The following is a 21,618-nucleotide window of genomic DNA, read 5'->3' as shown; positions in this document are numbered from 1 at the left end:
CACTTTGTTTTAAGTGAAGGGTGTGATTTCTTAACTTGCTGCTTTTTCGCATAATCAAGGACTGTAGGGTCATAACTGAGAAATTACTGTGGTAGCAAGGAAAAGGTAGTTCAAGAGACAGCGTTGGCCGCAAGGATGCTAACAGGATGATGCACAGTTGCTAGCCTTGGTCAGCGTAAGATACCAGGGGAAGGGAAAGGCTAGCGTTGATTACTGTTTAAAGGTGGGACGCGGTTTTGTGGTTCTGTTGGTGTGAGTCAGCCAGTGCAGCGCGTGCTGAGGCGGTGGGCCTCTTCCAGTTCGTGTTTTGCTTTGCTAGTGTGTTCATGGTACCCTGGCCCTGGTCACTCTGGACTTGAACTTTTCTTCCTGATATTTCAGTCCTTCTCTTCCTTCAGTGTTCTCATTGCCTCCTTGCCTGTTTCTTTTGTAGCATCTGTTCGAGCATGTGCATTTCACTTTCTTCGGGTTATTTCTTCATCTCTTCTTTCTTGTGATGCTTTTGCACATCTCTTTAAAAATTATTTTTAATTAAAATATAATTATGTTATTTCCCTTCTCTCTACTCACTCCAACCCGGTGTTCCCCCTTGCTCTCTCTAAAACTTATGGCCTGTTTTTCTTTAACTATACTACAATATGTGCATGGTATGCATAGGTGTGTATGAATGAATATGTAGCCTCCTACTGAGTCCATTCAGTGTTGGATGTGTGCAGTTTTTGGGGCTGACTACATGGTATTGGATAACCAATGAAGGGGAGAGCCCTCAGAAGTCTAATTCTCTATCTCTCAGCAGTCATTAGTTGCCTGTATTTCTTTGCCTAGGGATGGAGCCCCGTGATACTTCCTCCTTCCATGTTACCATGTCAGCTGATGGTGTCATTCTTGAGATGTTGTTTAAGTAGCCGTATTGTAGAGATTTCATGAGTACAGCTTTCCTTTCATATCTAGAAGACATCCTCTTGCAGCAGACTTCCTGGTCGTCTGGCTCTTTGAACCTTTTGGTCCTCTCTTCAGTGATGTTCCTTGAGCCTTAAGTAGGGATTGTGTTGTCTATCACTTGGTGCTGGACACCTCACCGTCAGTTCTCTGCATTTGGTCAAGTTGAGGATTTCTGTTATGGTCTCTGTCTGCTGGAGAAAGAAGCTGCTTTGGTGAGGGGTGAGAGCTGCACCTGTCTGTGAGAGTGAGGCTGCTAAACATTCTTGATGGTGACATCTGTGTTAAAACACATTCTAGTTAAAACACATAGACTTGATTAATGTGTCAATCAGAAACAACTGATCTTCCCATCTTTTTGTTTTCCTTCCTTTGTGAATGTGAGCATCTGTCAGCATCTGTCAGTTTTTACTCATAGGAAAGTACGTTTGAGCTATATGGTGGTGATATGCACAAAGGGATTCACAAAATTTAGGTTTTCAGAGACTTTCCCCTTCCTTTTCTCAGGATATATACAAGGAATGAGCGACTTACTTTCCCCTCTTTTATATGTGATGGAGAATGAAGTGGATGCCTTTTGGTGCTTTGCCTCTTACATGGATCAAATGGTAAGCAGAGGGATTCCTTCCTCTATTCAGACTGAATCTGAAAAATCCAGTTTTATTAGTGTATGAGATTGATTTTAATATCTAGTTACTATGATGGAGCTTGAAATCATTACTGCATATTCTTGTTTTACTTCTTTTTAACAAGCTTTCAAGAGGCTGGGGAAATACTAGAATTGTTTTTAATATGAAAAGATTGATACTATCTGTTGGTAGTACAGAAATTATTGGGTTTAGTATCAGTAAATGCTTATGTTCTGTAGGAGAGCCATGTGTCATCATAGAATATTGATGAATAGATGAGTTCATTTTTGTGAACTTCATAGTAGTTTCAGATACAAAGCTAGTGCTGTGCTTTGTAGTAGTCTTCTGACCTTCACTGAATGTCTTGGATTTTGTCGTTCTAATACCTGACTTACTCCACATGTGTCTTAAAATGTTGGTGTCTGACACTTTCTTAGACTCCATTCCTTGTGATTTTCCAAGGAGGATGTGATCACTAGAATGTCTAAGTATACATATTGCACAGCAACATTTTATCTGTCATTGTTAATACATCTTTGAGACAGAGTTCTAGGATAGTAGGACAGAGCCACTGTTAACAGAGATAAGGAGAAAAGTCTCGTCAAGCAATTGGTTAGAAAATGATTTGGTGTAGGGGAGTGGGTGGAGGGAGTACGAGTAAACCACGGCTTATATGAAATCGAAAGCCCTGACCACACAGGGCCCTGTATTGTTTAAAAAGCACAGTAACTAAACTTGATGCTAAGTCTTTATGGTCCATACCGAAATGGGGATAAAGACTCTGAATCTGTGGTCACCGATAGTAGTTCTCTGTAATAGAGTTTAATTCAAGGCTTCACCTGTGAAGCCTTGCAAAGTATGTATCTCTTGTTCTGGATTCTCTTGTTTACCTATTTTTCTTGATCAATTTTTTCTTCGTCTGTTTTCTTAAATCTAGTGTCTATATTTTGAATTTATCCTCATTTCTCTTAGTTCCTTTTAAAATGTATTCAATAAGATTTATAGTTTTTAAATGTTTTTATTGTTAAATCAGTGCATGTTTAAATTAGTCCTTTGTAGTGAATTGTTTGGGGATCATTTGGAAAGGTTGTCAGTGTTGCAGTAACCTGGTCATATAGTTCTCTCCTTATCTTTTTGATTGGTTGATTTGCCTACCTTCTTAGTTCGAATTACTCCCAAGTGCTCTAGAAACCCGAGGCATTTGTTATGAAGGTCTGTACAACTGATGATGATTTCATAAAAATTGTCTATCCTCCTTATGGTTTTGTTGTTTATCTTTTGTTCACTAGAACTTATGTGTTCCTTGTTACAGGATCATATATTTGTAGAATGCAGAATTTTCCTAATGCTCTACATGAAGTGGTGCAGCAGATTTTTGTAGAATGAACACATGAATCTTTTGCTGGTATTTAGTTCAAACCTCTACTTACAGTATATATCCTCCAATTAATGTGAACATACTGTGTTTATTTTCTTACTTGTAATAATTTTCAACAAAAGAACCAGCATTATCATACTCAAATTTATGGACATATAATTTCTGATGCCAAAATATGCACATGTGCATGTATTTAGGTCTTATACATAAAGACTATTCTCTCTGTACATTTATAATTTACAGTCTTCTCATTTTGTGTACCAAGAACGTCTATGCTTCTCTCTTCTATAGAAGAGTCTGGGAACTGTTGTAGTCTTTATTGTAAAGGGTCTCTTTTTAGTCTGCTAACACGTTTACCATGTGGCATTCCTGTGGAAGGCAGTGTGGGGCAGTCAGCACCTGCCTGGCTGTTGGGTTATGTTAGTACTGCTTCCTGCACTTTCACTCGACCTTGCTTCTGACTTGGTCTTTATTTGGCTTTCCTCCATGTAACTGGTTCTCTCGTTTTGTGATTGCTGAACCTAATGCTGACAGATTATTTTAGTTTATAAAGTGTAGTTGAAGGCTGAGACTATAAGGAACATAATGCACTTTGCTGTGTTCATCATCTGTTTTACCATATAGGTCTACTTTCATCTTCTCATCCCTGTGTTCCCAAGACACAGTTGGAAGTCCTTTATTACCTGTTGCTCTCTCAGAGTAGATTTCCATTGTTTTCTAGATGCTTTTTTATAGCATGACTTAGTCATCTTGGTACTCCAAACCAACTGTAATTTTTGACTGTGAAAGCAGAAATCCTGTCGATTGGCGAATTCATTTTGTTCTTCCCAATAGTTCCTCTGGTAACTGAGGAACTATATTCTGGAGGCGTGAGTTTATTAAGCTGATTCCTTAATTCATTGAAGAGAAAATGTTAACAATCAAGAATGTCTTCTAAACTGATAGTTTTGCTAAAGTACTCTTATAGTACTATTGAAAAAGTGTGAGGGGATGGTGTGAAGAAGTTGTTTAAGGCTTTCCACAAAGGCGGGGGAGGTAGGGCAGCATAAAGAAGTAGAGACTTCGGAGTTAGGGTCGGAATGCCTGCAGGACTTTTAGAGTACTTGTGCTGGCATCTTTGGTTGTTTGTCTCAGTGTTGACAGGGAACCTCGTCAACATTGAAGACTGTTTGAGTACGTAAACCACAGCAGTTCACAGCCTTTACTTCAAGAACTGTTCATGTTTGATCATTGGAAAAGTTAATACCGCAACATTTATAAATACTTAGATAGCTAGATGCCTTATACAGCTCCATGTACACCTTACATATATTTTTTTTCCAAGAAATCATCTTCTGCAATGACATTTCAGAATGTCTGTTTAATACAGTACGGATTTCCGTATCTGCTCCTGTGTTCAGTCTATGGCAGTATCACAATATAACCTTTGCACTTGTGAGAAAGCTGTGTGCAAGTCAGGTAGTATTTCATATGGTCATGCTCATGGCTCTGACTTCCCAAGTGCCCTCTTCTTAGCAAATCTAAAAAGTTATTTGTTCTTTAAATGAGGTTTATGTTAAGCTAAAATGAATTTTGTTTCATATGCTTATTTGAAGGAATGTTTAATAATGGAAACAATTTGATAACTGTTTATGTCTCAGAACATGTGCTCCCTTTTCTAAACATTTTCTGCAGCATAAGAAAGGGATGTTGCTATTGGTCAGTCTCCTGCCACCATCCCTGTGTTCTTCTTGATCTAAATCAAATAAATAGAGGGAGAAAATAAACCTTGTTTGAGAACAAGGGTATTTTTTTTCTTTTTTGCCCTTCCCTTTAGTGATGCTTTAGCTTTTCAATCAGTTGTTTATTTATCATAATCAGTACAGTAGAAGTCCTGCATTTATCGCTAGGGATCCTATATTTAATTATCAGTAATAATGTATTTTGAAATACTAAATATTATGTGGTAATAATTATTTTTCTTTTAAAGCATCAAAATTTTGAAGAACAAATGCAAGGCATGAAGACCCAGTTAATCCAGCTGAGCACCTTACTGAGATTATTAGACAGTGGATTTTGTAGCTATTTAGGTAAGTTGGGTGAATACAAGTACATACAGCAGGTTGTAGGGTAAAAATGTAAAGGAATTTTTTTTTTCAACTTTAAAAAAATATTTATTTTATGTGTATGAATATTTGGCCTGCGTGGATGTATATATTCCATGTGTGCGCCTGTCTGATTCCCTGTAACTGGGGTTATGAATGGTTATGAGCCACCATGTGAGTGCTGGGAATTGAACCCAAATCCTCTGCAAGAGCAGCAAGTACTTTTAACTGCTGAGCTCTCCAGGCCTGGTAAAGGAACTCTTTCTTTCTTTCTCTCTCTCTCTTTTTTGATTCTTCGAGACATGGTTTCTCTGTGTAACGGCCCTGCCTTCCTGGAGCTCACTCTGTAGCCCAGGCTGGCCTTAAACTCAAGAGATCCTTCTGCCTCTGCCTCCCAAGTGCTGGGATTAAAGGCGTGTGCCACCGTGTCCATCATAAAGGAACTCTTAAAGACAACAGTGCCCCACTGCTGTTGCTAAGTTTTTAAGAAGGGTAAGATTACTTGGTATCATGTTGTCATACACTGACTCATTTGTTTAGTGGTTTTTAAAAAATAAGTTAATCTGTACATTTCAGTTGTTTCCATGAATGGACAGAATATAGTCAGACATACATAGAATGCATAGCTAAATTGGAGTTTAATGAAGGTTCCTCGGTTCTGACATATTAGCGTAAGAATAAGCCCTATTTTTTTTCCTTCTATATAGAATCCCAGGACTCTGGATATCTATATTTTTGCTTCAGATGGCTTTTAATCAGATTTAAAAGGGAATTTAGTTTTCTAGATATTCTCCGATTATGGGAGGTAAGTTCTTACATTTATTATGGAAAGAAACAATTTATTCTGTGTAGAGTTATAAGTATATTCTCATAGCTTCACTGAAATTTCTAAGGCAAATGGGTTTGAAAATGCGTTTGTGGTCTTCTCTAACAACTCTTGGTTCCTGGACTGTCTCTTCAGAGCACAGCACTAGATTTGAAGCCAAGGATCCAAGAAAGAGTTCTCTTAGATCATTGCTACCTATAGCCTGTATTTGGTAGATTTGACTTTATTATTTTTTATTTTTAGATTTTTATTCTTTTGAGAGCTTTATAAGTTTTAATTGTATTCACCCCTTCCCCAATTCTTTCCAAGTCCACTCTCCCTTCCCTATCCACCCACTTTCACACTCCCCTCTCTCTCCCCCCTCCCTATCCACCCACTTTCACACTCCCCCCTCCCTCCCCCCTCCCTACCCACCCACTTTCATACTCCCCTCTCCCCCTTTAGAACCTTACAAGACTGATTTGTGTTGCCCAAATAGCTTTCAATGGAGGGTGGTCAGCTACTAGGGTGCACTCTTAGATCACTGGAGGGTGGTCAGCTACTAGGGTGCACTCTCAGATCACTGGAGGATGGTCAGCTACTAGGGTGCACTCTTAGAGGAAACTCTCCTTTTCCAGCAGCTAACAGTTGCTGATAGCTCCACAGCTCAGGGTCATATTGTGTGCTTAGCTCTTCTCTCCCTGCTGGGATTTGGTCTAGCCTGGGCTTGCACAGGTCTTATGTGTGCTGTCACAACCAGTGTAAGTTCAGATGTTCACCTTCCCTGCTGTGTCCATAAGAGACTGTTTCTTTGTAATCAGCCACCATCTCTGGCTTCTACACTCTTTTCACACCCTCTTCCACAGTGATCCACCCTGTGGAAGGGATGTAGTGTATATGTCCCCCTTTAGGGCTGAGTATTCTCCTGGTTCATTCTCAATACCTTGGCCAGTTGTGTGTGTCTTTATGTCAGTCACCATTTACTGCAAATAGAAGCCTCTCTGATACATATGTGTCTCTATAGGTATAAAAATAAGTCATTAGGAGTTGGTTTTATACTATGTCCATTCAGTAGACTAATAGTAGTATGGGCCTATGACCCATCTCTCTGCAGTTTCTTGGCCCAATAATGTGCTAGGTATGGGCTTCATCTTGTGGAGGTTTTTCAAAAAGCCAAAAATAGATCTACCATATGACCCAGCTATGACTTTCTTGAGTTAGTCAGGGTTAGTCAGGGTTCTGTATAGGAATAGAACTGATAGAATGAAAATGAAATGGGAGGGGGGGTTATTTGTGAATAAAAAAAGAGAATTTATTATAGTAGCTTACAGCAGTCTAGTTCCCAATAGAAAGGCCAAGAATACAGTAGTTATTCAGTTCATAAGGCTGGAAGTCTCAATAATTCTTCTGTGCTGGAATCCCTAAGAAGTATATTCTATTTCTATTAAAAGAATGCCTTAGCAGCAGACTAGATGAACTTGCCAGTGAGAGTGAAGAGCATTCATCAACCATACTCATCTGTAAATGCTGTCTAGCAGGACATGCCCTCTGGTGTAATAGAGGCTCGGACAGCATGGGAATAATCAACCACTTTCTGATTGAATGTAAGGCTTGGTTTTGTGAGGATGGTTACATTTTGGTATACATTTTTTTTTTTTTAACATTCCAGGAAGTTTTGGTTTATAGGCTGAGACATTACAAAAGAGATAGCTTGTGTTTTCCTTTCTCAATGAATTTAAGTTACAACACACTGGTAATAATAAATAACAAGCATATCTTGTCTCCCTTCCCATGCTGCTACTTTTTCTTTATTTTCAAAAAAGGTATAGTTCTCTTTAATTAGTACCCCTGTTCCATTTCTCTTTCTTTTTTCTATAAAGGGGATTCATTTTTCTGTTTTGGGTGTGTATCCCTTTATTCCATTTTCTACTTAGAGTAACTTTCAATGAAAAACAGAAAATGACCTTTTTATTGCTCTTGTTGAGTATCTGTTAATAACAGATTTAGCATGGTTTTAAAAAGTGCAGTACTAGTGTAATGTCTTATTATTGTCATATCTTTATAAAAACTAAGAATGACAGAATTTCTACCAAGGAAAGACTAGGTAATACATACGTAGCGAACTCCTTTTACAGCTGGGAATTGGTTCCTGCACTTCCAGTAGGAAGGCTGTGTGCTAGTTGAAGGTATTGCTTTGTGCTGCTGTGTTCTGCATGGGTTCCTACTTAAATGTGTATCAGATATGTATAATTAGAACCTGGACTTTTTTTTTTTTTACAGTTTGTTTTCATATAATATACTTTGATCATGTTTTCCCCTCCCACAACTCCTCCCAGATCCTCCCCCTCCCCACCCACCCAGCTTTATTTCCTTTTTCATTCTCTCTTAAAACACACATGAGTGCACACATACATACATACAAACAAACAAACAATAATGTACACAAACCCCAAAACAACGAAGCATGGAGTTGTTTGTGGTGGCTGCTACTCCTGGGCATGGGGCCTGCCCTGGAAGAACCTGAACTCTTTAAAGATGAATTAAAAATACTGTTACCGCTTAGCTGGACCAACTCCTGAGTCTGTGTTTACCAAGTAGCCGGAAACTTTGAGGTTAATTGCCTTGTAATTAAATTTCTGAAGCTGGATTAACTTGATGTATTCCTTATGAAAGGGAAGGCGTTCCAGCTGTGCTCCACCGGCATGGTTTGTGTGGTTCCTTTTTCTTCCCAGAAAAGACGTCCTTAAGTGCGTTACCAGCGGGTGACAAAGGCCTTGTCTTGAGTTTGTTGGCATCAACCCATATTTAGGATAAAATGTAGGCATTGCTCAAATGTGTTTGTAGTTGGGGTGTTAATTTTGTGTAGTCCCTTCGGTTTTTGTTGGAATCAGGGATACTCTTGATCTTGAGTTGTAGGAGGTAATACAGGGTTTTTACTGTATATGGTGCAGAAATATCTCTGGTTGTTTCTGCTCTTATGGACTATAATTAGGTCTTTTTTAATTTGTAGGATTTAATCCTCCTTAATTTTTCTAAGTACTGAAGATTTGTGAGAAAGTCAAAGTTCAGAAATATATTGGAAAAGATCTAATCTTTATATTTTAAGGCTGACCTTATGAGTGTGCCACTAGTCAGCAGTGCTTTTGATTATTAGCTGCTCACTGTAGTTATTTGAAGAGTCACATTGGAAGTAGATCAGATATTAACTTGATTTTAATTCCTATGTAACCATTTCAGTTTGCATCTGTTGGGTAGAAACAGTGGACTATCCCAACGGCATGTTTATTGCTTCAAAATTAGCATGTATCTTTGAAGAAACAATTTAGAATGGATTTTGTTTACTAAGTGACTTCCATGTTTTATAGGTAATGTGGACGGAACTGCCCTGTAAGAACTTCCATCTTCTTCTCTGTTGTGCTATCCTGGAATCAGAAAAGCAGCAGATCATGGAAAGGCATTATGGCTTCAATGAAATACTTAAGGTGGCTCTTCTCTCACTAGATGATGGTATTCTGGTGCTTCTCTCCGGTGGTCCTCATGCACAGAACATCACTTTGGAGTGTTGTTGAACCTTATGAGTAACTCGTCCTGTCTCCCTAACCCCTGGATTTCTGAGAGTGACACTTTAGTAAATAATATTGCTTGGTTATTATCAGGTGGCTGTTTAGGAAGGAGAGTAAATTCAGCAAATGGTTTTTGATGTAGTTGAGTCTTTTCTTATAACTGAGCTAGAAGACTTGAGATGGCTGCAGTTTTAATGTTCTGTAAGCTTATTAGTTATTCTTTGGCTTTAAAACCTAAAAGAATCTAATGAAAGAGGTATTGGATTTTCTGTGGATTTGTAATATGTGAATATTTTTATATTATGGGTAATATCTGCAGTGCAGTATAATTGGTAATAAATTGCTTATGTTTTAGAACATAATAGAGCTTTCTGTTTTGATTATCGTTCTCTTCTGTTGATTTTTTAGCACATCAATGAATTGTCCATGAAAATTGATGTGGAAGATATACTATGTAAAGCCGAAGCAATTTCCCTACAGATGGCACAATGCAAGGTATATAGGGTTGCAAATGATTGCAATTTTTTCTCCCTCTTTTTATCAGCTAAGGAAGGATTTTCTTATAAAGAAAATGGACAGCAGTCAGCAGATGGAGGGCAAACACAAGGCTTTTGTTTAGTTTCTTACAATAAGTTTACCTCACTTAATTGAACACAGTTGACTAATTATGCCAGATTGGGAACATTTAATTGGCAATATGGCAAAAGTAATGAAAATATTTCTACAACTGGAGGCTGTAGATTTTAAGTGGCAATACATTATCCAACTTAATGAATATAGAATAGGATCTCTTATTAAATATGCAACATCCAGCACCAAAGATAGGTGATGACCAGAAAGAAGCATGTGGATGGTAGTTCATCTCACTACATTGTTCACCAGGCTCTTGTTTGTTAAAACAAAGATAAATTTAAGGTTTTATCTGAATTTAAACCAAATCATTATAGAGCCCCCCCTTGTTTTACTTTAAAACTCAGAGATTTTTATTTTAAAATTATAATAAAGTTAAAGAAAAACTCCAGGGCAAGCAAGTTGCAAGTCTCAGTAGCTGCTCAGAGGAGGGGATGAGGGAGAAAGGAAGAAAACTAGTTCTGTTTGGACCAGCATAGCAGCCCTAGGTGTGTGTGTGTGTGTGTGTGTGTGTGTGTGTGTGTGTGTGTGTGTGTGTGTGAGAGAGAGAGAGAGAGAGAGAGAGAGAGAGAGAGAGAGAGAGAGAGAGAAAGAAAGAAAGAAAGAAAGGGAGAGGGAGAGAGAGATGGTGGTGGGTGTGGAGACAAGAAGGAATCCCAGAGAATCAGAAAAGCAGACTTGGGTCCCTGCCAACATCAGGATGGAAAAGAGAGAGGGGGGGGGGCAGGGAGGAAAAGTCTCACACCTTTCTGTTCAAAGCTCAGAAACACAAGCAGACCCAGCTAAACCCCATAATTCATAGGAACTGATGGCTTTTTCAGTTTTAGAGTTTTTGTTTCAGCTTTGTATCATTTCCTTATCCTCCATGGGTCCAAATAGTTACTTAGTTTAGTTGCAGGGAAGTTTGTTGGATAGCTTCTCTGTTCAAAACCTTACTTTGGCCGGGCAGTGGTGGCGCTAGCCTTTAATCCCAGCACTTGGGAGGCAGAGCCAGGTGGATCTCTTGTGAGTTCAAGGCCAGCCTGGTCTCCAAAGCGAGTTCCAGGAAAGGCGCAAAGCTACACAGAGAAACTCTGTCTCGAAAAAAACAAACAAACAAAAAAAAAAACCCTTACTTTGAATCTTTAAGGAGCTAGTGTTTCCTGGGGAGATAGACTGACTACGAACAGGAGAGGAAAGCGGTAAATTCTAAATGTTAGAAAACTAAATGGGGTTTGGTTGGTGTGTCCTTACAGTCCCGCCATTGGAGAGGTGGAGTTATGAGGATCTTGAGTTTAAGGCCAGCCTCAGCTGTGTAATGAGTTTGAGTCTAGCCTGGGCTACATGAACCCCTGTACAATTTAATGAACTGTAAAGGCCATAGCAAGCAAGCAGACAGCAGCGAGAAGCAGCTCCGGGAGATGCTGGGAGAGTGAGGAGTCTGGGTGAGGTCCAGGAACTGCTTCTGTTCTGACTCCATTCCGCTGTGTGACAGAACACCGACCCAGAGCTCACTGGGAGAGGCCTGGGTTTGTTTCCACCTATAGGTATATAGGTCCTGTCCCATCATGGAGGGAAGTCAGAGCCAGAGGGAAGAGGGCTGTTTCGTGGCTCACTCAGGCTTATGCTTGTTAGCTAGTGCTTTTCACAGATTTGGTGTGTGTGTGTGTGTGTGTCTGACTTGACTGTCTTTCTGTTCTGTGTGTGTATGAGCATGTGAGAGAATATGTCCTTGAAGGTCAGAGATGTTGGTCCCCTAGCTGGGGTTTCCGGCATCTGTGAGCTACCCGAGCCATTTCTCCGGCCCTGCCCAGCTTTCTTTTGCAGCCCATCCCAGCACCATTTGTTTAGGGAATGGTGTGGCGGGCCAGGCCTGCTACTGTGTCCGCTAGCAATCCAGACAATCCCTACAGACATGGCTGCAGGCCAGTCTGATCTGGGCAGTCCCTCAATCGAGAATCTTCTCAGACGGCTCTAGGCTGTGTCGTGTTGACATTTAAAGCTAACTAGGAAAATGGATGAGATGGCTAGAATTTCATATAGATGATGAGAGAAGAATGTGTGGCACTTACACTGTTGAAATAAATGCTCAGACTCCGAAATGATGTAGTATTAAAGGCTTACTTTGTGAATATTTTTCCTCAGTAGTAAAGAAATGGTTTTATCTTTGACTTTTTTTTTTTTTTGTACGTAGGAATTGCCACAAGCAGTTTGTGAGATCCTGGGGCTTCAGGACAGTGAAGTTACAACGCCAGATTCAGACACTGGTGAAGATGAAAATGTTGGCACCCCTTGTCCCACATCTGCACCTCCGAGTAACACCTTGCCCATCCTCGCTGCTGCCAGTGAAGCCAAAGACGCCAGCCCAGCACAGACAGTATCATCCCCAAAGGCCTGCAGATTAACACCTGCATGATCATCTGTCTTACATTCTTAAGAGATACTTTGTTGCAATTCTTTTTTAAGTACATGCAAGGTAGACATTTACAGTCTTGGTATTGATCATGCTTTAAGTTTTATGGAAAGACAGTGTACTGATGTTCTTGCATTAAAGCTTTACAAAGTTTTAAACTAATTATTTTTGTAGTTACTTCTACCAAATAGCCTTTCCTTTTCAATAACATTCCTTAGTATTTTTATAGCTAAGTGCATTTTATTTTGTTGCTGATGAACTGGGATTGGATAAATACTACAAGTGGATGCTTTGGAAATTACGCACTTTGAAAAGCATTCACTGTTTACTCTTTAGTGGGCTTTGGACTTGATAAAATTAAATGTTGAGCCTTTATAAAGCATTCTAAGCTGAGGAGATTGTTACTCAGTGATGAGATTTAAAAATGCAAACAAATTTGATTTTTCTATTGTTTACAACAATACTCAGCTTACATATTTATGCTGGTTGAATGTGATTTAAATTAGACATTTTCACCAATGTAGTTACTGTGTGGATAAAGAACTACTTCAACCTTAGCAAGTGGATTGGCAGTATGTTTTTTACAAAGAATTTTTCTTCACCTGTATATAGACTATATATAAGTACTATTTATGAGTATAAGAAAGCATAGTCCTATTTTCTTTAACTGAATAAACTTGACTATTGATTTATATAAGCTGATTCAACAAAATTAATACATGGCTTCAATATAAGATCTTTTTCAAAACTATTTTCTTAACTGAACATTTATTTAATGAGACTACATTCAGCCCTATCTATACCTGGTATAATTTTAAAATTAATCACTGTAACCTCACTTTACTAATAATGTTTATTATCTTTCCTAATAATGCATTAATTGGTTAATCAGATCTTTAAATTTTTATAAAGTATTCTTTTCAGAAAGCTTATGTCAAAAATTTCCAGGCACTGTCATGAGTCTCAAGGTAATATTTTTTGTATATGAATGAAGCTGTTTTTACCATGCACTATTGCATGATTTTAAGTTATGTGGAATTAACATAACTGATTCCGTTTTAATTGTAATTTGCTAAACTCTTGTACATATCATTAAAATAAATTCAAAGCTGAAGTAGTGTTTTCAGTTAAATTACACTTGGAAACTTGGTTCTTCATCGGAATAACTCCAGGTGGACCTCCACGTATCACAGTTTTCCTTATGGACGTCGTCATTTCAGTGAGTTGTAGAAGTAATAAAGCAACGACTCCTTTTATCCTTGGAAGCACTTCATCAGTGTGAACACTGTGTCTTGAAGGACAGTTATCTGAGGCAGGGAAGCAGCTGCTCTACAATGGTAGTGCAGAGAGACTGACTTGCTTCTTCCCAGAAAGGAAGGGCACCAAAGGAACTCTCCCCCAGTTGAGTCATGGCCCTAGGACCATTAGATTTAAGTTTTTAATATCGTGTTATCTCTTATCAGTTAATAATGAGTAAGCCTGTCTAGGAGAAGTAAGCGGGTCCCAAGCCAGCATCCCCAGCCTTTCATTTCCTGCTGTTCAGGAAATTGCTCAGAACATCTTGATGTCCTCCTTGTTCTTCCTGGACACTGGGTGTTCGGACTTTTTCCTACGTAATGCGATATCGACTTCAGATTAAAGAAAATTTAATATGTTTCATAAGTTGAACTTTTGTCAAGTTTTGTTAGGAGACTGCTTGTTAAAAATATTTTTACTAAACTGCATTTCTGTGAAGCGCATTGTTTTTTTATATAGGAGTGATAATGCATTAGAGTTGGGTTACGTCTTAATCAGCCGACAAAATCCGGTTAGGAACACAATGTAAACTTGTTCTATTGGGATTGTTAGAATATATAGTTCAGGTAAATTTCTTGGTGTAACTTTGGAAAAGATAATTTCAGTGTTCACAAAATGTTCTGCTTATACCCTTTTAGCATGCAGAAAATGTGTAATATGTGATACATAAGAATGTTAAAATTTAGAAAGTTTCTAACTTGAACTGTGCATATTTTCAATTTTTCTGAGTGTATGGGAAACATTTATATTTAAGAACCTGTTTTGTTTATGTTTCTAGATTTTTCATCTCTCTATATGCAGAAAACTTTAGTGTTGGTCAATAGAGACAATCTTTTTCAGGAGTCCCTTTGGGAAAGTAGTTGTTATTGAGCTTGAAAGTACTGAGAGTTGGGATGGGTCCTGACTGAACCCCAGCATAGTTTGAATAACATAACGTGGTCTTTATGGGTTTACCTTGTGTGCATCAATGTCCCTGGCATTTTCACTTTTGAGTTTTTAGAGGGTGTATAAAGATCTTAGAGCAACAATTCTCAACCTGTGGGTCACGACCCCTTTCTCAGAGATTGCCTAAGACCATCAGAAAACACAGATACTTATATTACAGTTCACAACAGCAAAATTACAGTCATGAAGCAGCAACGAAAATAATTTTATAGTTGGGGGTCACCACAAACAACATGAGGAACTTAATAAAGGGTTGCAGTGTTAGGAAGGTTGAGAGCCACTGAGTATATGAAGCCTTGGGTGCGTGTGTAATTTTATAGAGAAATCATGATTTCTCAAAAGTATTTTGTTTTTTTCTCTAAAGCTGAGAAGCATTGTAAATTACTTAACATAGTAATAATATAATTTATGATTCATGCTAATTTTATGTCCCGAACTTCAAAATATTGAGTGTTCCTCTGTAGTTCCTTGGTCTGCATTATCAAATTGCATGTTCCGTTTCTTCAGACCTACTGAATCAGAATCTTTGAAAGTAATGCTAACAATGGGCATCCAAGCAATTTCCTGAGTTCCCTGGAAGTTAAGTACTACTAATATGTTGTATTTCTTCAACATTGGGATTGATGGTCAGGCATATTCTTAAGTTTTAAAAAGGCAATTGAAATTCTAAAGTAGATGTGTTCTAGTTATGCTTGCCTTGTTTTTAGTAAGAAGTGACAGCCTATTTTATGGAGGTTTTTCCCCTTGATTTTTTTTAAAAGTAGAAATGTATTAAAGTATACCTAATAGTATTTTACACTCATATATAGAGTCTCCAGCATTCAGTCATCTAAGAATTGATTCATGAAAAAGTGGAAAGATATCTAAATTTATATTTCTGAAAATGGTGTGTATAATTACACCACCTTCATAAGAATACTTTTGTGATCCCCAAATCTCTGCAAGAGTGAAGAAACACTAGCATGGAGCATTCTCCAAAGTGCAATGCCTCACAGCAGGTGTAGTGCAAGGGTGCATGAGATAGATGTCAACTCACGGAGGAATGTGCATACACTAACAGGAGGACTATGGGAGAGCCTGAGGGCCCACCCAGGTGCCCTACCTCTGGAGTGGGGCCAGTGGGGACTGCATGGCTTTCTGATCATCTCCCTCCTCCTCCTCCTCCTCCTCCTCCTCCTCCTCCTCCTCCTCCTCCTCCTCCTCCTCCTCCTCCTCCTCCTCCTCCGACAGCCGTCACTCCTGGAAGTTAAGGTACAGGAGGTATCAGTCATTTTACTGTTTTGCCCAAAGCCCCTGTTGTGATTTCAAACAGACTTCTGTCAATTTCCAGTTCTGCCTCTGCTTCCATTTCTTCCCTGTCGTTCATGCTTTTAAATTTGTCCTAACATGTCTGATTTCAGCTCTCATGGCCTGGGTTTCTGCTTGGTCTCCATGGTATCTATTCTTGGGCAGGAAGTCAGCTACTTATTGGACCACAGCCAGGTTGTCATCCCCATGAATATGGAGGGCATATGTACATTGGATGTATAAAACTTGCTCACAGCCTGTCTGTCATCCCCATGAATATAGAGTTCATATATACATTGGATGGATAGAGCTTGCTCACAGCCTGCCTTACTATGATCATTCCTCAGCTAGAAGCACACAGAAGACATCCTTCTGGCCCTTTGGATGTCTCCTGTCTGCCTGTGAGTGGCTCTCATTTCCCTTCTCAGTGACCATTGACCAGCTGTGGTGGTTTCTTCCAAACGGCCCATGACAACTCTTTGCCCTGCCTGGTTTTTCATTCCCTCCTCCCGGACAGGGTATATGCTTTTTGTGCTTTTCTCCGATCACATCAAGACTCAGAACCAACAACATGTATACTCCTTAAGACTTCATCACAGGGGATTTCTCTCCCATTATTATTGAATAAAATGCATGTGAATAAGACCAGAGCTGCCCACAGGGATTCTCATCACAGCAGCTGATCAGTTGGTTCCCACTTCCAGCTGCGGAAAAGAGTGTTGTCGTCTTTCACCTGGTCCTGCCCGATTTTCTGGTAGTCTTTGGGAGTCTAGGAAATGGGAATTGCAGGGCTCTGTGTGGAAACCAACATTAAACAAATGAGATTACTGAACTCACCCATTCGCATTTTTAACATAATATCGCTTACATCTTAATGCAAGCATTCATCTCCTTTGGTGATTGGGTTTTCTATCACAAAGATGGACTTTTGCCAAATATTTCTACTTTTTAATTCACAGTCAAAAGTTCCTCACATTCAGGGTTAGAGAGTACATTGGTGACGCACTGGATTTATTCTTTGAGTTGCAAGATGGGAAAACCATACTCCCTGGAAATCAGAGCGAGCCTGTTTCCACCACAGCACAGCAGTGAGTGTATCCAAGACAGCTCCAACGTGGTGCAGATCAGTATCCCGGGAAGATTGTTGTGGTCTGGCTAGCCCAACAATGGCCGTCTCCTGAAGGAAAGTCCAAGAATCAATAGAGTCCGTGAGGCTGGATGTCTCAGCTGGTCATCTTGCATGTTGGAATCCTGGAGAAGTAGGCTGTAAGAAATGCCTTAGCAGCAGGGTATATGAACTTGTCAGCAAGAGTGGGGGCAAGCAGGCAAAGGCAAAGCTGCTCTCTTCCGTGTCCAGAAGGTGTGGCCCAGATTTAGAGTGGGTATTCTGTATTCGAATGAGCCAATCCGGAAAAGTCCCTCACAGTTGTGCCCAGCTGCTCAGGTTTTAATTCCAGATGTAGTCAAGTTGACAACCAAGAACAGCCATCACATCCACTGTACTTAAGTTTCCAAATCCAGCTTCAGTGGTTTGCCCCATGATAGGCTGGCTAAATTGAGAGAGGTAAGGACTGTGATTATCTGAAGCGAGTGAGCGAGAAGCCCGTCTTCCTAGGGTCAGCAAGGGCTTTTCAAAGGAGAGAATTAAGGAAGTAGAAGGAAAAGGCAGAATGTGTATTGGAAGTGCAGGTGTCATGAGGATTGGCTGTTCCCAGTTGCATTTCAAGCATTTTCATGTTGATAGAGGGAGATAACCATTTAAAGCTATACATGTACAAAGCATCTCTTCTCATTGCTTAGGTGCAAAAATGCAGGTCCTCGATTGCTGTGTGTGTCCACTGTTCTGTGACATTACTGGTAAGCTGCTATGTTCTAACAAATCTCAGATACTTACTTCATTAACTATACACGTGTTAGCTGGGAAATGTCTGGCAAACAAAATGATGCTGTATAGAAACTCGTGTGCGTTTTTTTTTTTTTTTTAAAGGAAATCATTGCAGGTTTACTTCATTTCCTATTGTTAATATGCTCTTACAATACTAAATCATGCGAAATAGGCTAGAAAGTTGCTCTATTAAAGTAAGTGGATAGAGAAGTTAGGAGTGGATGGTATGAATATTGAGCTGTTTGTTCCTGCTGAGGAGCCTGAAGTACGTGCCCCATGGGATCCAGGAGTCAGATGTCAGTGGAAACCATCCGGACACACTGATGATTGAGTTGGTGTGTATTAGAAAATTCAACCCTTTCTATCGCCTTGTTCAACGTCGAGTTTAGAGACACAAATGTGAAATACTGGAATGAGGTTTTAAAATCAAGATGACAAGTTACTCAAGAAAAAATGATCAGACGTTTTGTGGCATCCCAGCCTCTGAACAGTCACTACTGCTTCCCTTTCAAATATATCCTCGCTCAGACTGCATCCCACTCCCACATTTCATGCCTGCTCTCTATTCTTACTGGGGAGTTGCAAGGCAAATTTCTAATTAAGTCATTACCCTAGTGGCTCAGCTCAGGTCATTATGCATGCTAGGCCCCTTATCTTCTAGTGGCTTACACACCCAGCCTATCTTTCTCTTGGTGGCCCGGTGTTTCCAGTCAGTTTCTTGTTTAGCCAGGATAGTGATGGTGAGTGGCATGCAAAGGAAGAATATGAAGTTCTTAGTTCTTATATTTTATCTACAAAACAGAAATTGGTAAGATGGGAAAATTCCTGTTGTGTTCCACATCTCCTTGGTTCTCTCAGTTTAGAAATGTTACCTTTAGTATTTACAGCTACATTTTCCATGTCTTTACCCCCATAGCCTGCTGCTGCCAAGATCCATTTCTATTTTACAAGGACTTAAGGACTGGTTGATGGTGTTTCTCCTGCTTTCATTGTTATCCTTAATGACAAAAGATACCCATGTTGAAAGGCACGAGATACTTAACCTAAAAGCTGTAGACCCTGCCATGTCTCAGCCAATCACTACCATGGTCATGGTCACATGGTTCTGTTCCACTTGTAGGATCTTATATTGGAGATCTATCTTAATTGTGAATGAAACCATTCCCTAGTGGGTGCATCCTGAACTGTGTAAAATGGAGACGGGAAGCTGACTGCTTGTATGCCTGCATTTATCTCTGTCTTTTTCCTGCTTGTGAATAAAATGTCATCAGCTGCTTCCAGCTATGGCTGCCCTGACATCTCTGCTATCATAGTCTATACCTTTGAAGAGTCCGTTAGAATAAACTCATACACTCTTTAAATTTTTTCCAAGAGTATTTTATCAACAGATGAAACACTTAAGACAGCAATTATCACCAATTTTTAGATTATATTTTTTAGATGGCTTTTTTTTTTTTCTCGAGACAAGGTTTCTCTGTGTAGCTTTGCGCCTTTCCTGGGACTCACTTGGTAGCCCAGGCTGGCCTTGAACTCACAGAGATCCGCCTGCCTCTGCCTCCCGAGTGCTGGGATTAAAGGCGTGCGCCACCACCGCCCGGCTTAGATGGCTTTTAAAGAAACCCTGTGGCAATTCTCCATCCCTGCCCTTGTATCCTCTGGCAATCAGGAATCTGCCTTGCCTTTCTCTTTTTTTATTGTTTATTTTCGCATCTAAGCATTCCATATCAACAAAATCATGCAGACTCGTGATTCTTTTGTGTCTCACTTCTTTTTTTAGCACAGCACAATGTTTTCAAGATTCGCCCATACCATGGTCTTTCATGAATTTAGGGGATTGCGTATTTCATTCCTTTGCACCACCAAGTGATTGTCAACTTACAATACATAATTTTTTTTTGCGTGTCTCCTCATCATTTGGCGATATTTGAATTACTTTCTCTTTTATGAATAATGTTGCTGTGAACAATCTCATACAGTCCTTTTGTGGTTATGTTTTCACTTTTGGGGGATGTATACCCAAGAGTTGGGTTGTTGAGTTCTGGCTAACCCTAGTCTTGAGAAACTGCCAGATTGTCTTTTCAAAACAACTCCATTATTTTCCACATACCTGGGCTAAAAATTTATAAGTCACATGATAACTCTATCATATATTGAGGAACCACCACACTATCACTTGGAGTGACTACATCACTTTACAGTACCACAAGTAATGTAGGAAAAGCCCAGGCTTTCTGTCTCTTCATCAGTGTTAGATATCATCTGTTATTTTGATTCTAACTACCCCTCTGAGTCTGAAGTAGTATCTCATTTTTATTTGATTTGTATTTCTCCAATTATTAATGATGCATTGCATTTTTCCATATGCTTATTAACCATATCTTTGGAGATATTTCTATTCAATCTGAACTCTTAATGTTACTGAATTGTAAGAGTTCTTTATTCAGGATGAGATACAACAGACATTTTCCCCTATAGTATAGGCTGTTTTCTTTAAATTTTTATTTTTTTGATAGTTTCATATATGAGTACTATATTTACATCATCTCCCCCTCCAGCCTCTCATGCCTCCTCCACTCCCTGCCAAATTCATGGCTGCTGCTTCTTTAATTACTGTTTTACACACACACACACACACGCACACGCACACGCACACGCACACAGGCATGCAAAACCTACTGAGTTCGTTTATTGTTGCTTGTCTTTATGTGCGATTAGAGCTGACCCATTGGAATTGAATAACATTGGAGGGCTAATCTCAGCAGCCATTGGTTGCCTGTAGTTCTTCATCTTGGAGTGGGGCCTTATGAATTTTCCTCCATCCACATTGGCATGTTTCATTCTGCAGATTTGTGTAGGCAGCCATTACTGCTGAAGTTTCATGGAAGCAGCTTCCCTTTCAAGACTAGAAGATACTATTCAGCGGCAGGTGTCCTGCTCCTCTGGCTCTAACATTTTTCTGTTCACTTCCAGGACTTTCCCTGAGCTTTAGATTTAAGGGTCGATTATAGACGTATCATAGGGATTGGGCTCTTTATGATTAGTTGTTTAGATTCTTATTTTCCCATTGTATTATCTTGGAGCCTTTCTTTGAAAATTATTGATTACAAATATAGTGGATTACTTATAGGCGATCAGTTCTAGGCCATTTATCTACATGTCTGTCCTTATGAAGTACCGCACTCTATTGATGACTAAATTTCTTATAGAGTTTGGAATTGTCTGACTACTGCTTGCAGATTTCAGACAACTTTTTTTTTTTTTTTTACAGACCTCTCTATTTACCCACAGTTAGGGAAATACAGAGCATGTAGGGGACCCTCAAGTGTAAACAAGTTGCTTCTCAGTCTTTATTTGATAATGCAGTTTTCTCATGTTGCAAAGTCTTTAATCGCTCTTTTATATCCCATTAAGCTTTTAGTTTTTGTTGCTGTTGCTTGTGAACTTTTATTATTCTGTACACGGTAAAAAGAAAAGGAAAACCTTTATGTTGCTTCCATATATTTTTTAAATGAACAAAAGTGGTTAAAAATTTTAAAAGCCTCAATAGATACTTTAAATGAATTTCAATGTTCTTTTTGTTTTGTTTTGGTTTGGTTTTTTGAGACAGGGTTTTTCTGTAGCTTTGGAGCCTGTTCTGGAACTCACAGAGATCCACCTGTCTCTGCCTCCCAAGTGGGATTAAAGGCGTGTGTCACCACTGCCTGATATGAATTTCAATATTCTTTTTTTGGGGGGGGCATTTTTATGTATTCTTTTCCATATAATTTACTTTGTTCATATTTTTC

The 21,618-nt window shown here is 39.3% G+C and overlaps 1 protein-coding gene across 2 annotated transcripts in view; it reads left to right on the top strand.

Annotated features, from left to right (window-relative positions):
• Positions 1–13,534, top strand: part of Tbc1d15 (TBC1 domain family member 15) — a 55,373-nt gene extending 41,839 nt beyond the window's left edge. For both annotated transcript variants that reach the window (XM_076553922.1, XM_076553921.1), the window contains 6 exons: positions 1,447–1,547; positions 4,916–5,015; positions 5,738–5,835; positions 9,201–9,317; positions 9,807–9,893; positions 12,202–13,534. In XM_076553922.1, coding sequence (XP_076410037.1) covers positions 1,447–1,547; positions 4,916–5,015; positions 5,738–5,835; positions 9,201–9,317; positions 9,807–9,893; positions 12,202–12,423 — 725 coding nt within the window. In that variant the 3' untranslated portion in view covers positions 12,424–13,534. The remainder of the gene's footprint in view (positions 1–1,446; positions 1,548–4,915; positions 5,016–5,737; positions 5,836–9,200; positions 9,318–9,806; positions 9,894–12,201) is intronic.
• Positions 13,535–21,618: the final 8,084 nt, after the last annotated feature.

Source organism: Peromyscus maniculatus, chromosome 18 (genome assembly GCF_049852395.1).
Source record: "Peromyscus maniculatus bairdii isolate BWxNUB_F1_BW_parent chromosome 18, HU_Pman_BW_mat_3.1, whole genome shotgun sequence".
Taxonomy (NCBI): Eukaryota; Metazoa; Chordata; class Mammalia; order Rodentia; family Cricetidae; genus Peromyscus; species Peromyscus maniculatus.
The sequence above is the reverse complement of the archived record's forward strand: the minus strand, read 5'-3'. Positions and strand labels throughout refer to the sequence as shown.